General features: G+C 23.9%; 2 protein-coding genes across 2 annotated transcripts; one reads left to right on the top strand and one right to left on the bottom strand.

Annotated features, from left to right (window-relative positions):
• Nucleotides 1-248: 248 nt before the first annotated feature.
• On the bottom strand, nt 249-12,405 carry LOC127291566 (palmitoyltransferase app). Its single transcript, XM_051320760.1, has 10 exons — nt 11,984-12,405; nt 9,502-9,745; nt 9,245-9,405; nt 7,466-7,624; nt 7,253-7,390; nt 6,979-7,133; nt 6,664-6,781; nt 6,457-6,563; nt 6,248-6,371; nt 249-2,393 (listed from the first exon to the last, which is right to left on the bottom strand). Exons 2-10 carry the CDS (start codon nt 9,648-9,650, stop codon nt 2,056-2,058), a joined length of 1,449 nt encoding a protein of 482 aa, XP_051176717.1. The 5' UTR covers nt 9,651-9,745; nt 11,984-12,405; the 3' UTR covers nt 249-2,055.
• Nucleotides 12,406-15,482: 3,077 nt separating this feature from the next.
• On the top strand, nt 15,483-25,603 carry LOC127291565 (protein tramtrack, beta isoform). Its single transcript, XM_051320759.1, has 6 exons — nt 15,483-15,904; nt 16,228-16,469; nt 19,394-20,062; nt 20,142-20,249; nt 23,049-23,243; nt 23,369-25,603. Exons 1-6 carry the CDS (start codon nt 15,895-15,897, stop codon nt 23,753-23,755), a joined length of 1,611 nt encoding a protein of 536 aa, XP_051176716.1. The 5' UTR covers nt 15,483-15,894; the 3' UTR covers nt 23,756-25,603.
• The last annotated feature ends 554 nt before the right edge of the window (nt 25,604-26,157 follow it).

The following is a 26,157-nucleotide window of genomic DNA, read 5'->3' as shown; positions in this document are numbered from 1 at the left end:
TATGTATATGTACATAATACATTCATAAATTATTTAATATTTTTTCTCTATATTTTTTTATTTTTTTTTTTTATTTTCTTTATCTTCTTTATATTCCTTTATTTTATATTAAAAATAGAATTTTAAAATTAACATATTAAAAAATAAATAATCAAAAAAACTATTCTAATATTGTTAAAAATGATTGAAATTTTATTAGGAAAATAATTATTTCATATTTTTTCAGCCTTTAAACAAATATGATCCTATTTTTTTTTTTTTTTTTTTATACAAAAATTTTATTTTCCTTTCTAGAAAAAAATGCATATTTCAAAAAGTTTTATATACATATATAGGGATACAATTCTCTTGGTATTTTTTTTTCTTTACTGATTATAAGTATTAGAGCAGAGTTTAGTATCACTGTTAATTCTACCATTATACTAATTTTCTTTCTTTCTTTTTTTTTATAATTAAACTAATGTACAATTGCTGCTGCTATTGTTAACATTGATAATACTTAACTTATTTATTTTTTTTTTTTTTAATAATAGAAGATAAATTGCAAGATGTCGAGTTGCGCTAATACTGTTTACATTTAATTTAAATGTACAACCCAAACGATTTATTTTTTGATATAGAAAAAAAGAGAAAAAAAAGATTGCATTAATATGCAAACATAGCAGCATTTAAATTAAAACGACGCGCTCTTAAAAAAAGTGGTTGGAAAAATTCAAGGTTATGTTTATGATAGTTTTATACTCTCTAAACAATCATAAACATAACCTATCTTCCGAAAAATTATAGGTTATATTTATAATAGTTTTATACTTAATTATCATAAACATAACCTTGAATTATGTGGTGGAAAAATTATAGGTTATGTTTGTTATAGTTTTATAATCTCTAAACTATCATAAACATAACCTATAATTTTTGTTTGCTTCTAATGTTCCTTTCTTCAGAGCCAATCATTTTTTTTTTAAACTTAACATTAACGGAAAATTAAAATTTATTAATAAATTGCAGGTTATGTTTATGATCGTTTTAAAAAATTCCAAATTTATTGAATCTTAGGTTATAATTCTCTTATTTTTCCATTAATAGTAGGTTATAAAATTAACTAAAAGAGTCAAAAAATTATAGGTTATGTTTATGATAGTTTTAAAAAAAAATTTGTAGGTTATGTTTATGATAGTTTGGAGGGGAAAAATACACAAATAGAATCAAGTGTCTTCATTGCATAGAAAATAAAAACTAATTTTGATTTTACTTATAACTAAACAGGAATTTTCAATCAATAGGTAAAAACTATCATAAACATAACCTGTAAATTTTTGCGTCTTATATATCTTTCTTCGGAGCGCATTGTCTATTTCTGCTGCCCAAAGTAAAAACCTAGTAAGTCGTATTTGCCGTAAGGGTGAAAATCGGTAGAACTGTTCATACTACGAAGAAAGATACATAAGACGCAAAAATTTACAGGTTATGTTTATGATCGTTTTTAACTATTGATTGAAAGTTCCTGTTGTAAGTAAAATCAAAATTAATTTTTTATTTTCTATGCAATGAAGACACTTGATTCTATTTGTGTATTTTTCCCCTCCAAACTATCATAAACATAACCTACAAATTTTTTTTTAAAACGATCATAAACATAATCTATAATTTTTTGACTCTTTTAGTTACTTTTATCACCTACTGTTAACGGAAATAATAAGAGAATTAAAACCTAAAGAACCTCTCTAAAGAAAGGAAAAAATTATAGGTTATGTTTGTGATTGTTTTTGATTTAGAAATTGTAGATTATGTTCATGATAGTTTCGATTTACAATTTATAGGTTATTTTCATGATAGTTTCGATTTACAATTTATAGGTTATGTTCATGATAATTTTGAGTAAAAATATAAAAAATGGGAAGATTTGTTTTTATTATGTAGAAAATAAAAATTATTATTTTACTTGTAAAAACGATCATAAACATAACCTTCAAATTTTTCTTTGACCCCCTTCTTTAAGAGCGTAATTTGCAAATTGAGCACTAAAAAGCAAAAATGGGAAATAATAATAATAATTTATACAGTTCCACTTAATTTGATCAAACCCGCCTGACTGGCCACATCTTCTAATGAATCTAAATCTAATGCCGATTCAATCATTGTTGTGTCTTGTAATAATCTGAGCTTTGAAGCTGACAATGGCGTTGTGGCAGTTGTATTATTTGTAGTTACATGAGGAATACTTGTTACATCGTCTAATCCAATTGAGGATGAGGTAACATTTATTGATGAAAATACAGTTGGCCGAGAATGTGGTAGTGGCGCAATTTCATCAATATCTATTGGCGCAATATTAAGTGAGGCCAATGGAGCCTCATGGCTCACAAGATGACTCACACTATTTGTTGTGCTACCTGAAAAATTAGAATATATTTTTTTAATTTTTTAGTTATATTTTTATTTCCTAAAGTTGCTTCTACAATAGTTAAATCGCAACGTTTAGCAGACGATTTTTTTTTAAGGACGAAACAATGCGCGCGCATCCATTGCCACCTGTCGAGAACAAATTTATTTTACAATATTTCACTATTTCTACAATTTCAATTTGTTAATATCATTGAAATTGTAAATAAAGTTTTGTTAAAGAAAATAAAAATTTCATAACCTCGAATTTTCTTTTTAATTTTAATAAGGAAATAAATTTTTTTTTTTTATCAAAAGTTGGCAATGGATGCGTCTTTTTTAGCTATTGTGGAAGTAGCCTTAAATATTTATTTACAAATAAAAAAATATAGTTTCTTAAGGTGTTTCAACACCTATGAACATAACCTCAAACTAAAAAGTTATTAATAAATAAAACTAGGGTTTTTATTTTGTTATTAAAAACAATTTTTTACTTTGAGGTTATATCTAGGGTTTTTATTTAAAAAAAAAAACAATTTTAATTTTGAGGTTATGTCTAAACCTCCTTATAGAATTCTTAACGCAAGAGTATTTTTTTTAAATACTCATATCGTATATTAAAAGCATTAAATTCAAGATTCGGAGTAAAAAAAGAGGGGGGGGGGGAAGTTCAAGTGCAATTATTCGATTTCTATAAATAGAAAAAGTTTTTATCAAATTGAAATTTTGATAAAATTGACTATAATGAAAAATTTCAAAAGGATGTAGATTTAAAAAGTTTTCTAATTACATCCAAATGAAATTTTAATTAATTAATTAATATTAACTAATATTACACATAGAGATATTTAAATATATATATATACAAAATAATAAGAAAATAAAAAAAAATCCAGAAAAGAGAAACTTACCTACCAGCAATCAGATACGCACTCATCCCTCAATTTTTGAAGAGGATGCGTATAATTAAAAAAAAAGAAACGAATTACATTAAGAAAGAATCCTACATTAAAAAATGCGTGCTAATTGATTTTTTACGAAAAATCATATTCGTTTCATTGCGCAGTGCAGCATTTTTTTTTTTTTTTTGCTTCAAAAAATGAAGCTTCTTTTAAGGCGATTAAACTCCTTGACATAACCTCAAACTAAAAATTGGTTTTACCACCCAAAAAAAAACTATAATTAAAGTTAATTTTACTATAGGGATTTGAAAAGATCTAATTGTTCAATTAAAAAAATAACAATGATAATTTTCATCTTTTATTTATATAAAAAAAAAATTAATTTTTTTTTTATATAAATAAAAGATGAAAATTATCATTGTTATTTTTTTAATTGAACAATTAGATCTTTTCAAATCCCTATAGTAAAATTAACTTTAATTATAGTTTTTTTTTGGGTGGTAAAACCAATTTTTAGTTTGAGGTTATGTTAAAAAAGTTGAACCCCCTTAAAAAAAAATTTTTACAAATTATTTCGAAATTTTTCTATAGAATAGTAAATATTTTTTAACAAATAACAATTACTTAAGGGGTACCAAGAGCGATGTTAAAAATGTTTTTAATACATAGTATGTAAAACGAAATTTGCACTTGAACCTACAAGTTTATATTTTGTATTGTTGATAATTAATAATTTATTATAATTCTATTATTATTAATTAATTTTAATACTTCGACACCTGTAAAATCAAATGCAAAATTGGTTATAATTTAACATATTTTTTACCCATTATTTCACGAGTGACATTTTTTTTTTTTTTTTAATTTTGTAACTTTCAATTATTCATTGTATTAAATTAACCTTCAAGTTACTTTATTTTTTTTTAGTAACTTAGAAATCTGTGACTTATTAAAAAATTTTTAGTAACGGTTTTAATTTTTTTCAGAAATGTTTGATTGATTTCAGGTAAAAAACGAAACGGACGCTAAGATAGCAAAAAAAAATAGGTTATATTTATGTTCGTTTATGATACTGAAGTTGAAATGATCATAAACATAACCTATAATTTATTGATTCTTAGGTCTTAATTCTCTTAATTTTCCGTTAATATTAAGTTCTAAAAATGATGAAATCTAAAAAAAGAAACCTGAGCGAAAAAATTTGTAGATTATATTTTTAATCGTTTTATATCTTGTTTAAAAGTTTTTTTTTTAATTATTTAAAATCAAAATCAGACTTTATTTTTATAATGAAGACTCAAAACTATCATAAACATAATCTATAATTTTTTGCCTTTAAGGTTCATTTCTTCAGAGCCAATACCTTTAATAACTTTATATTAATGGAAAATTAAGATTAATTTATAAATTGTAGGTTATGTTTATGATCGTTTTAAAAAAAAATTATAGGTTATGTTTATGATAGTTTAGAGGGGAAAAAATACACAAATATAATCAAGTGTTTTCTTTACAAAGAAAATAAAGACTGATTTTGATTTTTCATAAAACTAAAAATGAACTTTTAATCAATATATAGCTAAAATGATCATAAACATAACCTATAATTTACGTCTCTCTTACGTTCTTTACGCTCATCACTTTTATAAATTATAATATTAACGGAATATTAAAAGTATTAAGACCTAAGAATCAATAAATTATAGGTTATGTTTATGATAATTTTATCCTTATCAGGGTTGCCACAACAATTTTCCTTGATATTTGAGAATTTTATTCTTTTTTATCAAATGTAAATTTTATTTAAAAAATCGTGATAATTTAAAAAAAAAAGTTTTAGATATTTTTTTATCTTAAAATGAGATTTTTTATAGAATTTTAAACTATAAATATTATTTTCTAAAATTTAAATAATTAAAGGATTTTAAAAATACAAAGTGATTTCAATTTTTTCAAGATAAAAATAATAAATACAAAAAGAATTCAATTTTTTTAATCGTTGGGCACATTTGTTTAAATTCTGTAAAATTTCCCTGACTTGTGGCAACTCTGTTTATTCAAAGATTCTAGATTATGTTTATAATGGTTTTTATTTTTAATAAAAGTTTCTTTTTCTAATTATTATTAGAATATAACAATTCTAATGTAAACTACTACCTATTTTTTTTTTTTTTTTTTTTTTTAAATTTGTACTAATTTTAAAACATACTATTATGTTCTTATAACATTTCCTTTAATACTTTTATTTCGAAAATGTGAATTTTTATCAAGAGTACATGAAAGATTTTCATTTTTTAATTCAATTTCATAAAATAACCCTTTAAGGACTAAATTTAGCGGAAATTGTCCTTAAATTTTATGTAAAAAAATTTTATACATTCCATCCTTAAAGGGATAATCAACACGAAAACATCGAAAATCATTATTATGTAAAGAATTTGAAGATCAAATCTTTGTGGAAATTTCAAAGACGTAATCGATAACTATTTAACATGAATTTTGATGACAATAATGACAATCATGTTGATGATGATGTTGATGATGATGATGATGATGGAGGCGGCGTTGAGGTGGCGATGGGACAATTGGCAAAATACCATCATCAGAATATTTATGTCATGGATAATTACGAAAATCTATACTATACTCTTGATTGAATTTTAAATTATTTTCAAAACCATCATTTTCGATGTACAATCTATGTGGATGAAATTTTTGTAAATTTGCTAATATTTTCTCTGTACGTTCAATGTCTTTAATTTTTTGCATTATAACATTATTTGCTGTTGCATTATTAATAAACGAATTAGAAGAATAAGATTTTGTACAATAATGCAACTGCTGCTGCTGTTGTTGTTGTTGTTGTTGATGATGATGATGATGATGATCATTGTTTACATTTATATAGTGAGATGGAAAATTTATATAATCTTTGGCACATGGATTTCTTAATAGTGGTAACTCACCGTTTATTGATTCAATTCGTTGTGGTGAATGTTGTCCAGGATAGAGATTGTTCATTGAACCGGTAAATTCTCCAACATCGTTGTTTATTGATATATTACCGATGCCATTAATTTTCTGTTGTTGCTGATTGCAAAAAAAAAAAAATTACATTATTAAGAATTTATTTTAGTATTTTATTTTTATTTCTTATTTTTTATTTATTATTCACCTGTGGCTGAACTTTTACTGAACCATACGTTTTTCCTGGATTGATATTTTCTCCATCGATCCATTCACGTTGTGTTCGATATTCTGATGTAACAATACCTCTACGATCTAAAACAAAAAATTTAAACCTGTTATAACAGTTATTAATTATAAAATGGTATAAAATCTTTATTTACCCCTAAAAAAAATTTTTAATTCAAAAACTTACCAATGAGACTTGGCGGAGCAGGTCCACATAATATATAAAAACAATTTCCACAAATATTCCCTTGACTGTAGGGATTAAAACTTTCTTGTCCCCGTTTACTAGTGAAAGATCCTTTTATCTGTTAAAAATTAGAATAAAAAGAAAAATTTCTATTATATATATAGAGGAAAAAATTATATGCGATCTGAAGAAAGGGGAACTAAGAAACAAAAAAAAAAAATGATAGGTAACTTTTTGCTTCTTAGGTTCCTTTTTTCAGAATGCATCAATATTATTTTATATTTGTATTATATAAAATATTATAAATAAACATACATCTTCATTAGTTGTTTGATTGCTTGTTGTGAGGTAAGTATGAAATCCAGCTAATCCAAGAATACTCCAAACGGAGAAAAAGCAAACAACACCAACGACAACACTACCTGGTGATGATTTCACAGCATCTAGGAATTGTAGTCCTTCCCTCGTTACTGAATAGAAAAAAAAACAACAATAATTCTACTGATCTTCCCTTTATTATTTACAACTTGTATATCAATTAACAATAATAATACAAATATAATTTAAATAATCGAAAAAAAATACTTACACATTATAAGATGTGTTATTGCACAGGCAAAAATGAAAACACATAAAAATGCTAAAGACACTATAAAGGCATAAAAATATCTATAGTTTCTTTTTCCCACACAATTTCCTACCCAGGGACAATGATGATCGAAGCGTTCTGTAAATAAATAATTTTAAGAAATATTAGATTTCTTTTTTTTTGCATTAAAGTTATCAGTTTTTTTTTACTTACCTACACAATTGTCACATAAACTACAATGTGACGCTCTAGGCGGACGAAATATTTTACATGTGAAACAATATTTTAATTTAACAGGATGTCCTCGAACCATAATCTCTTTTGTTCGAGGTGGAGGCCTGTAGGTTGGTGAATTACCATTATTTGGCACTTCTGTAAAGGAAAAAAGAATATTTATTTATTTACAAAAACAATTCCCGTAGTCCAAATGAACTAAAAATGGGTAGCTAAATTTAAAAAATTTAGTAAAAAAATATTTTTGAAAATTAAAAACAAAAAAGAGCATTTTATAAGAAATAATTATTTTATAGACGAATTTTCAATTTTCGAATTAGCATTTCACAGAGAATTTCTTTTTATACAAATTTTTACATAAAAAAAATTTTTAGCTACCGAATTTTTATTTTACCACTATTTTCTTTACATGACCTTTTTATTTAGAAGAATTTCAATTTAATAGAATTTTAATTTAACAAATTTCTCATTTAATCAAAATTTTATGTTAATGAAATTTTTAAATGACAGAAATTTCAATTTACCGAATTTAAAATTTGTCCCAATTTTATATTTATACGAATTTTTTACACTGAATTTCCATTTCTTTGAAATTAAAAATGACCGACAATTAATTGATAGAAAAATTTTAGTGCAAATTTTTAAAATTAACCAATTACAAATTATCAAAATATAATTAATTTTTGAGCCAAGCAAAAATAACCAGGGTGCTTTAAATATATATCTTTAAGTATTATAATAATACCTACAGATTAAAAGCTTTTTTATTTTTTGTCGAATTTTGAGCTTTTCGATATATATAACTCGATTTTTGAGCCAAAAAATAATAACCAGGGTGCTTTGAGTATATATCTCTTCAAACTAAGAGCTTTTATTTTAATTTTTGTCGAGTTTTGAGCATTTCGACATGCACAGCTCAATTTTTGAGCCAAAAAAGAAATAACCAGAGTGCTTTGAATATATATCTTTAAGTATTATAAAAATATCTACAGACTAAAAGCTTTTATTTTTTTGTCGAATTTTGAGCGTTTCGACATATTATAACTCGATTTTTGAGCCAAAAAGTAATAACCAGGGTGCTTTGAATATATATCTTCAAACTAAGAGCTTTTATTTTATTTTTAGTCGACTTTTGAGCATTTCGACGTACATACCTCAATTTTTGTCGAATTTTAAGCATTTCAACATGTACAGCTCAATTTTTGAGCCAAAAAGAAATAACCAGAGTGCTTTGAATATATATCTTTAAGTATTATAAAAATACCTACAGACTAGAAGCTTTTATTTTTTTGTCGAATTTTGAGCGTTTCGACATATATAACTTGATTTTTGAGCCAAGCAAATTTAACCAGGGTGCTTTGAATATATATACTTTTAGGTATTATAAAAATACCTACAAACTAAAAGTTTTTATTTTTTGTCGAATTTTGAGCCAAAGAGTAATAACCAGGGTGCTCTGAATATATATATATATATTTTCAAAATAAAAGCTTTTATTTTATTTTTTGTTGAATTTTGAGCATTTCGACATGCACAGCTCAATTTTTGAGCCAAGCAAAAATAACCAGGGTGCTTTAAATATATATCTTTAAGTATTATAATAATACCTACAAACTAAAAGCTTTTATTTTATTTTTTGTCGAATTTCGAGCGTTTCGAAATATATAACTCGATTTTTGAGCCTAATAGTAATAACCAGGGTGCTTTGAATATATATTTCTTCAAGTATATATCTTCTAAAATTGGATTTATATTCACCAATTTGTTGCTCTATATAGGCAGCTTCATCAGACGTTGCACGTGGTATAACGCCAGGATCACTGAAACTTGTACGAAATAATGCGGACATAACGAAAATAAAAAGAAAACCACCAATTACTGGAATTGCAGGCGTTATATTAGACGCAAGATAAGGACAACTGCAAAAAAAAAAACAAATCAAAGGTTATTATTTTATTTATTATTTATTAATTTTAATTTTTTTCCCCAAGATATAATTAAAAATAAAAACTTACTCAAAAGCAAAAAATAATCCACTTGTTCCGGCGATTAAACAAACAGTTACATAAAATACTCCAGTTTGTGGTGCCATCATTAATCTTCCATCACAGCAAAATCTATTTTTTCCAGGAAATAATTCCCATTTTCTAGTAACATGAGGCATTTTTGTGCGTTTTTTTTTTGTTTAACAATAATTATCAAATTAAAAATGGGGAATTTTGTTTTAATTGCGAAATTGTAGGTCAAGTTTTCATCATTCTAAAAAATATAAAAATATTTATTAGTAATTTTTTATTAATAATTTTCCAATCTTAATTTTAACAATAATAAAAATATATTAAAAAATAATATAAATAGATTTCTTTTTTAAATATATTATAATTCAATTTAAATTTATATACAGGATGATTTTTGTGTTTTGAACCCTCTAAAAATTTTTTTTCTTTATTTCCATTCTTTTTGTTTAAAAATAAAAAAAAAAAATGAGAATTAAAAAATGTTTTTTATGGGGTCCGAAACATAAAAATCACCCTGAGTAGAATAAATATATGATGTATTCCACGCCAAAATGGAAGTCCATCTGTAATTGCATCTCCAATTTTTTTTTTCTTTTAGTACTAATTGAGACTAGCTTCCATGAATTTTTTCGAAATTTTTTTAGCAAGACGTTTTCGAGTTATGGAATTTTGAAAATTTGGAGAATTTTCATGACTTTTAATTTTTGAATTCTCATAACTTCCTTAAAAACGCATCAATTTTAAAAGTTTTTTTTTCAAAATGTGTGTTTTTAAACGTCCTTTTCAAACGAAAAATCGAATTTTTTTTTTAAACGATATTACTATCAAATTTTTGAGTTTTAATGATAAAAAGTCATTTTTTTTCAAACTTTTTTCAAAAAAACTACATCTTTTTACGAAACTTTTAAGCCTAGCCCGATAATGGGCAAACGATTTTTACAATATTTTCGTAATTTTTCAAAAAATTTTTGAATTTTGAATTTTTTAAAAATATTTTTGTTTTTTTTTTTAAATACGTATTTTTATTTATTTTGATGCGCTGATTACGAAAATCATAGTGACAATCCTCAAAAATTTGATTTTTATGGTGAAAACCATAAAAAAGTCCCAAAATTTATGGTTTTTTTTTTCGTTTATTGGGTAAAATATGTAAAATTAAAAAAAAAAACTTTCATACAAAAGTTAAAGATCTTATTAAAATACATTTGTTTATGCATTTTCTTTAATTTTGCATATTTTACCCAATAAACGAAAAAAAACCATAAATTTTGGGACTTTTTTTAAATGGTTTTCACAATAAAAATCAAATTTTTCGGTATTGTCACTATAATTTTCGTAATCAGCGCGTCAAAATACATAAAAGTACGTAATATAAAAAAAAAAAACCAAAAATATTTTTTAAAAAATTCAAAATTCAAAAATTTTTGAAAAATTCCAAAAATATTGTAAAAATTGTTTGCCCATTATCGGGCTAGGTTTAAAAGTTTCGTAAAAAGAAGTAGTTTTTTTTTTTTTTTGAAAAAATTTTGAAAAAAATCGATCACTACGTCAAATGAGAAAAATTGACTTTTTATCATTAAAACTCAAAAATTTGATAGTAATATCGTTAAAAAAAAAAAATTCGATTTTTTTTTTTTTGGAAAAGTACGTTTAAAAACACACATTTTGAAAAAAAAAGACTTTTAAAATTGATGCATTTTTAAGGAAATTATGAGAATTCAAAAATTAAATGTCATGAAAATTTTCCAAATTTTCAAAATTTCATAAATCGAAAATGGCTTGCTAAAAAAATTTCGAAAAAATTCATGGAGTTTCAATTAGTACTAAAAGAAAATAATAATAATAATAATAATAATAATAATAATATATATTAATAAATATATTTTCTATATTATATTTATATAACGAATCATTTTGTATAATAATGATAAAAAATAATAATAATAATAATAATTTTACATAATAAACAAAAGTTTAATAAATAAAGCAATTTTTATCTTTTTGTTTATTTATTGATTTTTTCTTTTTTAATCAAACTAATGGAATTTCCTTTAATTTTACATTGTTATTGAAAGTGTATTATATTTCAATAAATAAAAAAAAAATCAATTACAAAATAGAAATTTCTATTGCATACCCAATATTTGTTTTTTTAATTTAAAAAATTTTTTTTTACGATAAATTTTTCAATCTTCTATTATAGTCAACTTATTTTAATTGTTCTGTCAATTAGTTCCAAAATAAAATAATCATCACTGCATCTATAATGATAATTATTCTTCGACATTCTTAAACAATAATCAATTATTGTCATCAGTATAATATATATATATATATATCTATTTACTTTCAGTTTATATGCTCTTTATAATATCCACAATGTAGACGTATTCTATAAAGGTCACGATTATTTTCTTTTTTTCAAAAAAATTTTAATCTATGAATTTTAGTTAAAAAAAAAAAATTGACATTTTCTTACCTTTTTTACGTTGTTCTTTGTTCCTTTCGTATACTGCTTACAATTATCGCCGAAACTATTAAATTCCAATATAGGCTTCTTATCACAGTCATTATATTTATATATTTATACCGAAAAAAAAGAATTAACAAAGCGAGAGAGAGTGAGAAAGAGAGGATAAAAATTAATTTTTATATTATGAAAAATATAGGTCAAATTTTTGTACGTATGATGTATATATATATATATGTAAAATTATTAACTAGTCACTAAATTTTGTTAATACACAATCATTTTTTTATAGCCTAGGAAATAACAAGAAAATTATCACTACATTAAATAAAATAAAAATTTACTTTTTAGTAAAAACAATGTTCAATCATCTTGTGCAATCTCATGCCACAAGTATTCTTGTTACTTTTAGTTTTTGTATATATACACTAGTGCATGTATATATAGTCATGGGTCACAGATTATGATTATTTGTTTCTGTTCTTGTTTTATACATATGTTACCTGGGAAACGTGTGTATTGAACAAGGATAGAGAAAGAAATCTAGCCAAGGTTGTATAGTAATGTGTATGATAATGTGAAACAATTATTAATTTTTAAGTGGAACGTCTGAAATGTTGCGTACATGATGACGCATTTTAGACGTTCCACAGTGGATAAAGGTGCTTTTATACCTCCAGTATTTTGGTCAAGCAATTGGCTGGATTGAATTTGATTGGCTCTAACAATAATCAATTTTCATGGTGTAAATAGAATATTTGTCAGAGCCAATCAAATTCAGTCTGTGAAAATTCAATCAAGCCAATTTCTTGACCAAAATACTGGAGGTATAAAAGCACTTTTAGAGTGAAATCACCTTAAAGGTGCTTGTATAACTCACAAATTTTGAGTATACTCGGTATTTGTCAGACATTTTACTAATTTTGATTGGAATATTTCCAAATTCTTTATATGCAGAGTCAATCAAAATTTGTGAAATTTTTTTCAAATTCCGAGTATACTCAGAATTTTTGAGGTATACAAGCGCCTGAACACAAACGTAGCTTATTATAAACACAGCCTTAAAGGCACCGTCCCATGACAGCGTGAAACGTCGACGTAAAAGCGGAAAGCATGAGAAAGAAAGAGATAAACATATTTCACTATCTCTTTCGTTCTCATGCTTTCCGTTTTAACTCCAGCGTTTTACGCTGTCATGTGACGGCGCCTTAAATCAACATTTGGAAAGTAAATTACGGTTGGTTTCCATTGTCCACACTCGCCATTTGTGTCATAATTATTGTCAACTACCGCTCTAGTGGAAATTTAGTTACTCAATAGTAACTTCTAATCTTTAAAGTCACTAAAGGACTGAGCAGAATAGAAACGCAACCGGAAGAATGAGTGAGAGAAGGATAGACATATTGTTTGTCCTACTTTGACTCATTATTACGATTCCAGTTACGTCTCTATTCTTCTTAGGCCTTAGGGTACGGTCACACGACTTTTGGAAAAATCATTCTTGTCTTTCTCTCTTCTATTACAGACGCATAAGTTTGTCTCACTCGGCATTTTCCGTCTTTGGGAAATGTCAGAGAATGCAGAGTGAGACAATCATATGCCTCTGTCTTAGGAGAGAGAAAGACAAGAACGGTTTTTCCAAAAGTCGTGTGACCGTACCTTTAATTTTTTAGACCTGCGAGCAGAGTGCGGTAGTTGGCGAGAATTATGACAAATGACGAGTGGGGATCATCGATTAAGGTGCTTATATACCTCAAATTTCGATCAGATGAACATTATTTCTGGACCGTGAAAATGCGTGAAAAGTCATTTTCACGGCGGGTATTTTTGAATTGTTTTAAACAAAAAATGTTTTTTTTAAGAAATATAATATTAAATAATTGTTTTAATATGTAAGAACACTTTAAAATAGTGATAAAAAGATGATTTGATTGAAAAATTTAGCAAATTTTGCTTTAAAACGTTTCTGCTACAAGAAAGTGTAAAATGACGATGTTTGTGAAATGGTTTGTACAGTGCTTTTTCCTTGTTAGTGTCTCTCAGAGTTTTGTTTATGTTATGTCGGTTCTTTTTAACTTGTAATAAATAATGAGTGCTGAAAATAAATCGGTAAGTTGAAATGTTTATCAAATAAATTTAAATTCAACTAATTGTTTCGAATAACTGAAAGAAACATGTACACATGTACACTGTACAAACCATTTCACAAACATCGTCATTTTACACTTTCTTGTAGCTGAAACGTTTTAAAGCAAAATTTGCTAAATTTTTTAATCAAATCATCTCTCTATCACTATTTTAAAGTGTTCTTACATATTAAAACAATTATTTAATATTATATTTCTTAAAAAAACATTTTTTGTATAAAACAATTCAAAAATACCCGCCGTGAAAATGACTTTTCACGCATTTTCACGGTCCAGAAATAATGTTCATCTGATCGAAATTTGAGGTATATAAGCACCTTTATTTATTAATTTGTAAGTGTAACATCCGAAATGTTGCTTACCTAATGACACATTTCAGACGTTTCACATTGGATAATTGTGAATCACACAAACGTAGCTCATTGTAAACACACCCTTAAATCTGCATTTAGAACGTAACATACGGAAATGTAAAGAAACTTAAAAAACGTATTAATTTACATCACTACATGCCTAACCCTGTTTGTCACGTGATCTTATTTCAAAAACTTTCCAAATATAACTTTCAGATATTGTTTCTATATTTTATTTTGAAAAAAAAAAATTATTTTTTTTTTCTATAAAATTTTCAAAAATATTTTAGAATTTTGATTATCATTTTTCTAAAAAATAATTAATCTAAATAAAAAAAAATAAAAAAAAAAATAATTTTTATAAAAAATATTTTAATTTATATATTATATAATAAAATAGATTTTTGCAAAATTATTTTTGCACTTAAATAAAGCACGTGTTTACAATACATGTTTATGGTTCAAAGAAATTTATGATTACTATAATTTTATATTAATAAAATCATGTATAAACTGATATTAGTAAATGTAAAAATTAATTTCAAAAATATATAGAAAATATTTAAATAAAATACACACTTTTTTTTGTATTTATTTACTATATATTTAAATTTAGTTTTATTGTAGTTTATATATATATTTTTTTTTTAATACAAAAAGTGTAAGGAATAAAGAAATTATTAAAAGTAAATAAATATTGTGCAATTTTTTTTTTTTTTTTAACAAATATAAATGAATTTTTTTTTAAAAATGCGAATTATATTTTATTGTGTAAAAAAAAAATAAGTGTATATAAGAGAGAGAGATAGAGAGAGATAGAGAGAGACCTGGTGGCGAATTGAACGACGACGCAGACAAACGCAAACGCTGAAATCAGCTCGCGCTATACGATCGATGCGATAAATGGATGGATGCGATTGGTAGCCGGGAAAATCGATGATGAACAGAGAGCACCCTTCCAACACATTGAAAAGCAAAAACCCCGCAAACCAATGCGGGGTACTAAACCACATGCACACACGTACATATACACTAATACAACAACAGTTGGAGAGAGAGAATGGAGCAAAGACCGAAATATCGATTTTTAGGTCCCTACATGTCTGTTCGTTCGATTCTCATATAGTTTCCCCGTGTCTAGCCGCCTTCAAAACAGTATCACGAAAGACGCGCGCGCGACATAAAAAAAAAAAAAAGAAATTATAAAATTTCCCTTTATTTTTTTTACAAAATCGAAAAATTGATTCTTTTTATTAATTTTGAAAATAATTTTCATTATTCTCTAGTTTTTGAATTAAATTAATAATCATAACATTGAATTTTATTTTGTTGAGAAATTGATAAACACTGGCTCCTCCATCCTTTTTGCCATTATCATCATCATCATCATCATCATCGACAGAACTGATTTTGTTGCACAATGACGACAGGTAATTAGAAAAATAGTTTTTTTTTTTTTTATTTACAATGTTAGAAAAATTAATATTTAAATTATAGTAATATATTGTGTAGTTCATGTATGTGTATATGTATGTATGTGTCTCTGTGTGTGTGTGTGTAATATAAAGAAAGGGAGATGAGGGTTGCCTTAAATTGGGCAACATATATAGATATATATTATCTGCGTATTTTTGTATACATTTTTTTTGTATTGTTAAAAAATTGTATAGAATATTTTTTTGTTTTTAATTAATTAAAAAATATTTTAGTTTTTTTTTTGCGATTAACAAATATTTTCTATTGTTATATACAGAAAAAATGTCTATCGCAGCATCAGAAAATTATCAATTGAAGTGGCATAGTTATAGTGCACATTTACATAGTTCTGTTGCAACATTATTGCATTCTGAATCGTTTGCCGATGTATTGTTGGCAACTTCTTGTGGAAGACATGTCGCCGCTCACCGATTTGTTCTTGCTGCTTGCTCTTCCTATTTGAGTCATATTTTTCAAACATGTCACTTTGGAGCAAATACAAATGCACCATACATTGTGGTATGTGAAAAAAAAAAATTATTTTAATATTTAATTATTGTTTTTTTTTTAAATTGAAAGAGAAATTTACGAAGCTGAAGTAAGTAACGTTTATGATAAACGATTTTTAAAGAAATAATTTTTTTTTAATTAAAAAATTTCAATATAATTTTTTGCCTAAAAAAATATTTCTTGTAGATGTTTTTTTTATCAACAAATTTAAAAAAAAAAAATATTTTTCAGGTAAAAAATTATAGAATTTTTCATTTTAACAAAATTATTTCTTTAAAAATCGTTTATCATAAACGTTGCGTACTTCAACTTCGTAAATTTTAATTAATTTTGAAGTGAAAATTTTAGTTGGTAATTTGGAAAATTATTGAATTTTAGTTGATTTTGAATTAAAAATTTTGAATTTCAATTTAAATTTTAGAAAATAATTGACTTTTTGTTGATTTAGAATTGTAAAATTTGAAAATAAATGAATTTTAGTTGATTTTGAATTAAAATTTTTAAGAATAATTGAATTTCAATTGAAATTTTGAAAAATAATTGAATTTTAGTTGATTTTGAATTGAAAATTTGAAATAATTAAATTTTAGTTGATTTTGAATTGAAAATTAGGAAAATAATTGAATTTTAGTTGATTTTCAATTAAAAATTTTTAATTTCAATTGAAATTATGGAAAATTATTGAATTTTTGTTGATTTTGAATTTCAATTTAAACTTTAGAAAATAATTGAATTTTAGTTGATTTAAAATTGAAAAATTTGAAAATAAATGAATTTTAGTTGATTTTGAATTAAAATTTTTAAGAATAATTGAATTTTAATTGAAATTTTGAAAAATAATTGAATTTTAGTTGATTTTGAATTGAAATTTTTGAAAATAATTAAATTTTAGTTAAATTTCAATTCAAATTTTGGAAAGTAATTGAATTTTAGTTGATTTTCAATTAAACATTTTGAATTTCAATTGAAATTGTGGAAAATTATTGAATTTTAGTTGATTTTGAATTTCAATTTAAATTTTAGAAAATAATTGAATTTTAGTTGATTTTAAATTACAAATTTTGAATTTCAATTGAAATTATGGAAAATTATTGAATTTTAGTTGATTATGAATTTCAATTTAAATTTTAGAAAATAATTGAATTTCAGTTCATTTTGATTCGAAAATTTTGTAAAATAAATGAATTAGAGTTGACTTCGAATTAAAATTTTTAAGAATAATTGAATTTCAATTGAAATTTTGAAAAATAAATGAATTGTAGTTGATTTTTTATTGAAAATTTTGATAATAATTGAATTTTAGTTGATTTTAAATTGAAAATTTTGAATTTCAATTTTAATTTTAGAAAATAATTGAATTTGAACTGATTTTGAATTGAAATTTTGGAATTATTAATATATTAATAATTATTAAATTTTAATGAAGTTCAAGTACGCAACGTTTATGATAAACAATTTTTAAAGAAGTAATTTTTTAAAATTAAATAATTCTATAATTTTTTTTCCTCAAAAATATTTATTGCAGTTTTAATTGATTAACAAATTATAAAAGAATATTTCGTGGCAAAAAATTGTAGAATTTTTCATTTTAAAAATTATTTCTTTAAAAATCGTTTATCATAAACGTTGCGTACTTCAACTTTGTAAATTTTAAATGATTTTGAATTAAAAATTTTGAATTTCAATTGAAATTTTGGAAAATAGTTGAATTTTAACAGATTAATTAATTAAATTCTTCAAAAAAAATTCAATTAATTTAAATTATTTTTCAAATTTAAAATTTTTTTGAAATTCAAATAATTGTTTAAAATTTAATTTAAAAAATTAGAAAATAAAATTTAAAAAAAAATTTCAATTTAAAATCACTTGAAATTGAATTTTGAAAAATTTTCTAAAATTTTTCATCTAAAACTTTTTGAAATTTAATAATTTTAAAAATAATTTATTTCAAAATTCAATTATTATTTAATTATTTTTATAATATTCTTCCAAAATTCAACTATCTGGAACCATTACAAAATCAACTAAAATTCAATTATTTTCTAAAATTTTAATTGATATTCAATTATTTTCATAATTTTCAATTTAAAATCAACTAAAATTCAATTAAATTCAATAATTTCAATTGAAATTCAACTAAAATTCAATTATTTTGAAAAATTCAATTATACTCAAAACTTGAATTAAAATTCAACTAAAATTCAATTATTTTCAAAAATTTTAGTTTAATATAGTTTCTAATATTTTTTTTAAATTTTCCAACTAAATTTTTTTGAAATTTAATAATTTCAATTATACCTCTCCTGAAATTCAATTATTTTTAATAATTTTTATAATATTTTTCGAAAATTTATTTAAAACCTTTTTTTACTTAAAAAAAATTTTCAAATTATTATATTTTTGTCTGCAATTTCTAATAAATTTTTTAGTGAAATCATTAAAAATTAAAAATCACTTGAGATTCAATTATTTTTAAAAATCAAAATTGTAAATCTTTGAAAATTCAATTACTTTTAAAAAAAAGTTATCTAAAATTATTTGATAAATTATTTTTAGTTCTGGTAAAATTTTATTATTTGTCTGAAAATTAACAAAATCTTTTGAAATTCAATTATTTCTAAAAATTTCAACTTTAACTCTTTCAAAATTATAATTTTTTTTTTAAAAAATTTTTATTTAAAAATCTGTAAAACTTGATTGAGTATTGCCTGAAAATTTTTTTAACATTAAAACTAAAAACTATGACAAAATTTTTAATTCGAATAAATTGTTTAGATCAGACTTGAAAAAATTATAAAAATAAAACTCTAAGAATTTTTTTTTTTTGAAATTTGTCCTACTTAAATAAAATTTTAATTGTATTTTCCCAAATAGTGTTGAAAAGCTATATTTTTTTGTTAAATAATTAAAAAAAAAAAAAAAAAACGTTTTAGGTACTTCCAACTGAAATTGGATATCGAACATTGAAAATATTGATTCAATATATGTACAGCGGTGAAGCAACAGTTACAAATGATCAATTGGAAGGTGTTTTAAAAGCCGGTGATATTCTTCGAGTTCGTGGATTATGGAGATCAAATAGTAGCAGCAGTAGTAGTAGCAGTAGTAGTGGCCTTAATAAAAAGGACACCATTCAATCATCAAATAATCAAAAAATTGATCGCGACAAAAGAACATCGTCAGATAATCATCATCATCATCATAATCAATCATCAACATCGTTAACTGGCGGCGTACCAAAAATAAAATTAATTCAACCAACTGATAAAACGGCAACTGATCTTCCAACACAAACTGCACCTCCATTACAAACGAATAATTCCACAATTTCATCATCAAATTGTCATCAAACAATTCAAAGTAACGTTGAGAAAAAAAATAATGACAAAAGAATCGATCAACAACAGGATGATGATAAAATAGATGAGGTTGATGAAAAAATTCCACTTATTGAAGATCCAAAAAGTGTACTGGAACAAAATAGTAATAGTAAACAAAATAAAGAGAATGTCGAAGTTAATACAAAGAAACAATTAAGAAAAAGTTCTACAACCACCAATGATGGGGAATCAATAAAATCCAAAAGTGAAAGCGGTGAGAATGTATGTAAAAAAAAACATAGTAAATAATAATCAATAACTTAGTCAATCGATATTTTTAATAAATTTATTTTTCTTACAGACACAATTGAATTTGGATCTTTTGGTAAAAGATGAACCAATTGATTGGGAAGAATCAATGGATCCATCAGATACACTTACAATCGATCATGAAATTGATATCAAACCAGTAAGTAAGAAATTTATGGTAAAATCAATTCTTTTTTTCGGTTGCCACAAAAATTCTCAAAAATCGGCAAAAAAAAAATAAAAGCTCTTAGTTTGAAGATATATATTCAAAGCACCCTGGTTATTACTCTTTGGCTCAAAATTCGACAAAAAATAAAAACTTTTAGTTTGTAGGTATTTTTATAATACCTAAAAGTATATATATTCAAAGCACCCTGGTTAAATTTGCTTGGCTCAAAAATCGAGTTATATATGTCGAAACGCTCAAAATTCGACAAAAAAATAAAAGCTTCTAGTCTGTAGGTATTTTTATAATACTTAAAGATATATATTCAAAGCACTCTGGTTATTTCTTTCTGGCTCAAAAATTGAGCTGTACATGTTGAAATGCTCAAAATTCAACAAAAATTAAAATAAAAGCTCTTAGTTTGAAGATATATATTCAAAGCACCCTGGTTATTACTTTTTGGCTCAAAAATTGAGCTATGTACGTCGAAATGCTCAAAAATCGACTAAAAATAAAATAAAAGCTCTTAGTTTAAAGATATATATTCAAAGCATCCTGGTTATTACTTTTTGGCTCAAAAATCGAGTTATATATATCGAAAAGCTCAAAATTCGACAAAAAATAAAAAAGCTTTTAATCTGTAGGTATTATTATAATACTTAAAGATATATATTTAAAGCATCCTGGTTATTACTTTTTGGCTCAAAAATCGAGTTATATATATCGAAAAGCTCAAAATTCGACAAAAAATAAAAAAGCTTTTAATCTGTAGGTATTATTATAAAACTTAAAGATATATATTTAAAGCATCCTGGTTATTACTTTTTGGCTCAAAAATCGAGTTATATATATCGAAAAGCTCAAAATTCGACAAAAAATAAAATAAATGCTTTCAGTCTGTAGATATTTTTAAAATACCTAATGATATATATATATATATTCAAAGCATCCTGGTTATTTTGCTTGGCTCAAAAATTGAGCTGTACATATCGAAATGCTCAAAACTCGACAAAAATAAAATAAAAGCTCTTAGTTTGAATATATATATTAAAAGCACCCTGGTTATTACATTTCGCTCAAAAATTGAGCTATTTACGTCGAAATTCTCAAAAATCGACTAAAAATAAAATAAAAGATCTTAGTTTGAATATATATATTCAAAGCACCCTGGTTATTACATTTCGCTCAAAAATTGAGCTATTTACGTCGAAATTCTCAAAAATCGACTAAAAATAAAATAAAAGATCTTAGTTTGAAGATATATATTCAAAGCATCCTGGTTATTACTTTTTGGCTCAAAAATCGAGTTATATATATCGAAAAGCTCAAAATTCGACAAAAAATAAAATAAATGCTTTCAGTCTGTAGATATTTTTAAAATACCTAATGATATATATATATTCAAAGCATCCTGGTTATTTTGCTTGGCTCAAAAATTGAGCTGTATATATCGAAATGCTCAAAACTCGACAAAAATAAAATAAAAGCTCTTAGTTTGAATATATATATTTAAAGCACCCTGGTTATTACATTTCGCTCAAAAATTGAGCTATTTAAGTCGAAATTCTCAAAAATCGACTAAAAATAAAATAAAAGATCTTAGTTTGAAGATATATATTCAAAGCATCCTGGTTATTACTTTTTGGCTCAAAAATCGAGTTATATATATCGAAAAGCTCAAATTTTGACAAAAAATAAAATAAAAGCTTTTAGTTTGAAGATATATATATATATATATATATATATATATATATATATATATATATATATATATATATATATAATCAAAGCACTCTGGTTATTTCCTTTTGGCTCAAAAATTGAGCTATGCATGTCGAAAATGCTCAAAACTCCACTAAAAATAAAATAAAAGCTTTTAGTTTGTAGGTATTTTTGTAATACCTAAAGATATATATATATAAATATATCAAAGCATCCTGATTATTTTTGCTTAGCTCAAAAATTGATTATTTCTTAAAAATTTATAAAAAAAAATTTCTAATATTTCTAACTACAACTTTACCGAAGAGAATTTCCAAAAAATATGCACTGTTTTAAAAATATGATTATTTGTTTAACAAAAGAAATACAATTTTCGTAAAATAAAGCGCAATTTTTTTTTTTTTTTTTTTTTTTTGTTAAACAAATAATCATATCTTTGAAACATGGCATTTTTTGGAAATTCTCTTCCGTGAAATTGTATAGTTAATATGTTTAAGCAGAAAATAAGCCATAGTAAAAAAAAAAAAAATTGCAATATTTAAAAAAGAAATTTTAATAGTGAAATAAAAAAAAAAGTTTCAAAATGTGTGTAAATAAAAAATTTTTTTATGTTCTAAATTTTTTTTTCTTAAATAATAACATATATAGATTAAGTGTATCAATTACCGCGCGTTCATAAAAAATAACTATTATATTTAATACAACTTGCAAAATGATTTCAAAAAAAGTATTTTAATCTTTTTTTTGATACAATTACTAATAAAAATGCACATTTAAAGAATTATTAATTTAATTATTTGAGTTCAAATTTTTTCCTTTGTCGTAATTGAAACATTTTTAAGATTACTATTGGCTCTAATTACGGTGGGCAAAGTATTTTCAAAATACACGTAATTTTTGTCACCGTAATTGAAACTGATACAAACGCGCCGTAATAGAAAATTACGATATTAGTTTTAATTTCTCATATTTGTTTAAATAATCAATTTTTATAAAGTTAAAAATTTTTTTTAATATCTAAATAACAATAATAATTTGTCTAATTCTGCTATCTTTACAAAAAAAAAAAAGGAAATCGTACATAGCGCCGATGAAGATGGTGATATTGAAGAAGAGGAAGAGGAAGAAGAAGAAGAGGAGGAAGAAGAATATACACCACTCACGTGCGATATGTGCAGTCAAACATTTAATCGTCCTTCTGATTGGGTACGACATATAGAATTTACTCATGCTGATATGACGGAAAATCGACGAAAGAAGCGAAAGGTAAGAATAATAATATAATAATAATGATAATAATACCAATAGGTAAATAATAATAAAAAATAATAATAATACTAATAATTGAAATTTATCTATAATTTTTACAATTACGAAAATTTTTTAATCAGGGCGACATTGATGACGATAGTAAAGAATTTCCACCATTAAAATGTGATCTTTGTGGTAATACTTATCCAACGCCACAAGAATGGGTTCGACATATTCAAACTGAACACACTGAAGAACAATTGGCATTAATGAATAATTCAGCGCCACCAAAACCAAAAAGAATTCATAGTCATCAAAAATTATGTAATATTTGTCAAAAAGTATTTCCTAGTCATGCATCAATGGTTATTCATCAACGAACACATACTGGTGAAAGGCCATTTCTCTGTTCTTATTGTAAAAAAGGATTTAATGTCAAAAGTAATTTATTGAGACACTTGAGAACATTGCATGATAAATTTGTTCATCCAAGTTTATTTGGAAGTAATGGCAACAAGAATACTTAGATTTATTTTATTAAAAAAAAAGAAAAAAAAAAGAAAAGAAAACCACAAAAAAACGGTACATTATGTATATATATGACATTTCCAAAAAAGTCATATAGGCTCAAAAAAGAATGAAAAAAGAAAAAAAGACCTATTAAACGAAAAATGATTTCTTCTTTACACATAAATACACACACACACATACACAGGCTGATAAATAAGGTAATTAATATTTCTCACATTGTCAATAATATTTATCACAGTTGGGTCAATATTTAGAGGATTTTTTTCGGCGTATTTTTGAAATATTTATTTATTTAATTATTTTCAATTTTAATTTTTAAAAATTGCACAGAAAATTATACGGTATTAAAATAAGCTGCAACGCTTATTATTTTAATACAATTTTGCTTATTTTAATACATTTTTGATATTAAAATAAGCAAAATTTGATTAAAATAATAAGCGTTGCAGCTTATTTTAATACCATATAATTTTCTATGTGGTATTTTTAAAATTTCCCGCCAAATTATCATAAACATAACCTAGAATTTTTTTTTGCATGAAAACGATCATAAACATAACCTACAATTTATTGATTCTTCAATCCTTTTTTTTTGAAAACGCATCGAAAAATTCTGTTTTCAAAATTACGCCATTCCTCTCAAATGAAAAATACATATAAAAAAAAATTGACCTTATTTTAATTACAGCTGTTTATTGCAAAAATACAAAGAATATAAAAATAATTACCAAAAAAAACTAAAACTTAAAGCACAAGTGACGAATACGAGTTTAAAAAAAAAAAAAAAATTACTATTTATAAATAATGCGAATCTCATAAAAAATGAAAAACGAGTTTTAAATATTTGCCAAAGCTATTATTTTTTTCCGCGTAGGAAATAATATTTATCATCTCTTTAACGATTTTACAATAATACGTAATAATAATTTATTAGAAAAAAAAGTCATACCTATAATTATAAACCTTTTATTCTACATTCCACTTTTTATTTATTTTTTCTTACAAACCATCAAAAAAAAGAAAACAAAAACAAAATAAGCAAAAATGGAATAAAAAAACTGTACTACAAGTACAAATGTATAATGTATTTTTTAAGTTTAGGTAAATATTAGCAAGTAAACGTTTTTTTTTCCTTTCTCTTTTTAGAATATTATCCAAATACCAAAATAAAGATTTTATGCAAATAAATAAAAAAAAAAAATACTTGTATATATTTCTACTAATGCTACTACATTTCACTATTTAATATTTCCATTTCTACTATAATTACATTTATAAATAAATAATTAGAATTATTTTCCATATATATATATATTTATAGTGGGTCACTTATAATATATATATATATTAATATATATATATATATATATTTATTGACTGTTCATAATCTATAATTCTGTATTTTTATATAATAAAAGAAAAATTAGCTTTATATTTAAATTAGATTTAATTTCTAAGAGTTTTTTTTTGTCTTTTTCTCTTAAATATTTATATCGGCGAAACAATAAATTAACATTCTCTCTTTTTTTCCCCCAAAAAAAAGGGTTTTAACGAAAAGCAAATTGAAATCCAAAAAAAAAATGTTTAGAATTATGGAGTGTGTAAAAATTTATTTTTCAAAAATGTATAGAATTTCTCCCCACCCCCCTTTTTTTCGTATATATTTTCTTTTAGATATAAATGTAAAACTTATTGTCAAATAAAAATAATCCTAAATCTTCCAAATATAATTCATTATTGAAAAAAAAGGGGAAACTATATAATCAGATACATTATGAACGGTCATGTGATTCATAAAAAAAACCAAATGAACAAAAAGATGCAAAAAAAAAAAAAAACTGGTGTACATACATAAAAAAAAGAAATAAGAGAGATTGAATAAAAGGTACATTCTTGACATTAAAACTATATAATTTCGAAAAAAAACCTAATAGTAATTATACATCATCAAAAAAAAAAAAAATGTAACATTCCGAAAAACGGTGTTTTTATAGTAAAAAAAAAAAATTTTGAATGTTAATTCCAATTAAGAATGTTTGTTAGCCTAAAAAAATATGACATCAGTAGAAATTTGATGTTATATCAATATGTATCCTTAAATTTCTTATTTGTCACGAAAAGAGACTGTTGTAATAAACATGGAAAAAAAAAATAGTTGCAATTCATAAAACTCCTTTTTAGTATATTATATATACAGTGAAACCTCTCTTAGCGGACACCTCCTTTAACGGACGAAATTTGAAAGTCCCGGCAAAATTAAATTGTTTTATATGAGATAAAAACGTCTCAATAGCGGACACCTCCGTTAACGGACAATTTCATCTTTCACCGTCGGTGTCCACTATTGGGAGGTTTTACTGTAATTATATTTTCTTTTTTATAATTTAATCATTTGCTT

The sequence above is a fragment of the Leptopilina boulardi genome, unplaced genomic scaffold, assembly GCF_019393585.1.
Source record: "Leptopilina boulardi isolate dan_hultmark-lab unplaced genomic scaffold, ZJU_Lbou_2.1 LbouV2_144, whole genome shotgun sequence".
Classification (NCBI taxonomy): domain Eukaryota; kingdom Metazoa; phylum Arthropoda; class Insecta; order Hymenoptera; family Figitidae; genus Leptopilina; species Leptopilina boulardi.
Note: the sequence above shows the minus strand (reverse complement) of the source record. Positions and strands in the feature narration are given on the sequence as shown.

What these genes read in the sequence shown, in the direction of transcription:
- LOC127291566 (XM_051320760.1), bottom strand. Translation starts at nt 9,650, where the DNA reads ATGCCTCATGTTACTAGAAAATGGGAATTATTTCCTGGAAAAAATAGA. An exon ending in CTATATAGAGCAACAAATTG is followed by an intron (nt 7,625 to 9,244) that starts GTGAATATAAAT and finishes TTTCCTTTACAG; the next exon opens with AAGTGCCAAATAATGGTAAT. An exon ending in AATAACACATCTTATAATGT is followed by an intron (nt 7,134 to 7,252) that starts GTAAGTATTTTT and finishes TTTTCTATTCAG; the next exon opens with TAACGAGGGAAGGACTACAA.
- LOC127291565 (XM_051320759.1), top strand. An exon ending in CAAATGCACCATACATTGTG is followed by an intron (nt 16,470 to 19,393) that starts GTATGTGAAAAA and finishes AAAACGTTTTAG; the next exon opens with GTACTTCCAACTGAAATTGG. An exon ending in AAAGTGAAAGCGGTGAGAAT is followed by an intron (nt 20,063 to 20,141) that starts GTATGTAAAAAA and finishes TTTTTCTTACAG; the next exon opens with ACACAATTGAATTTGGATCT.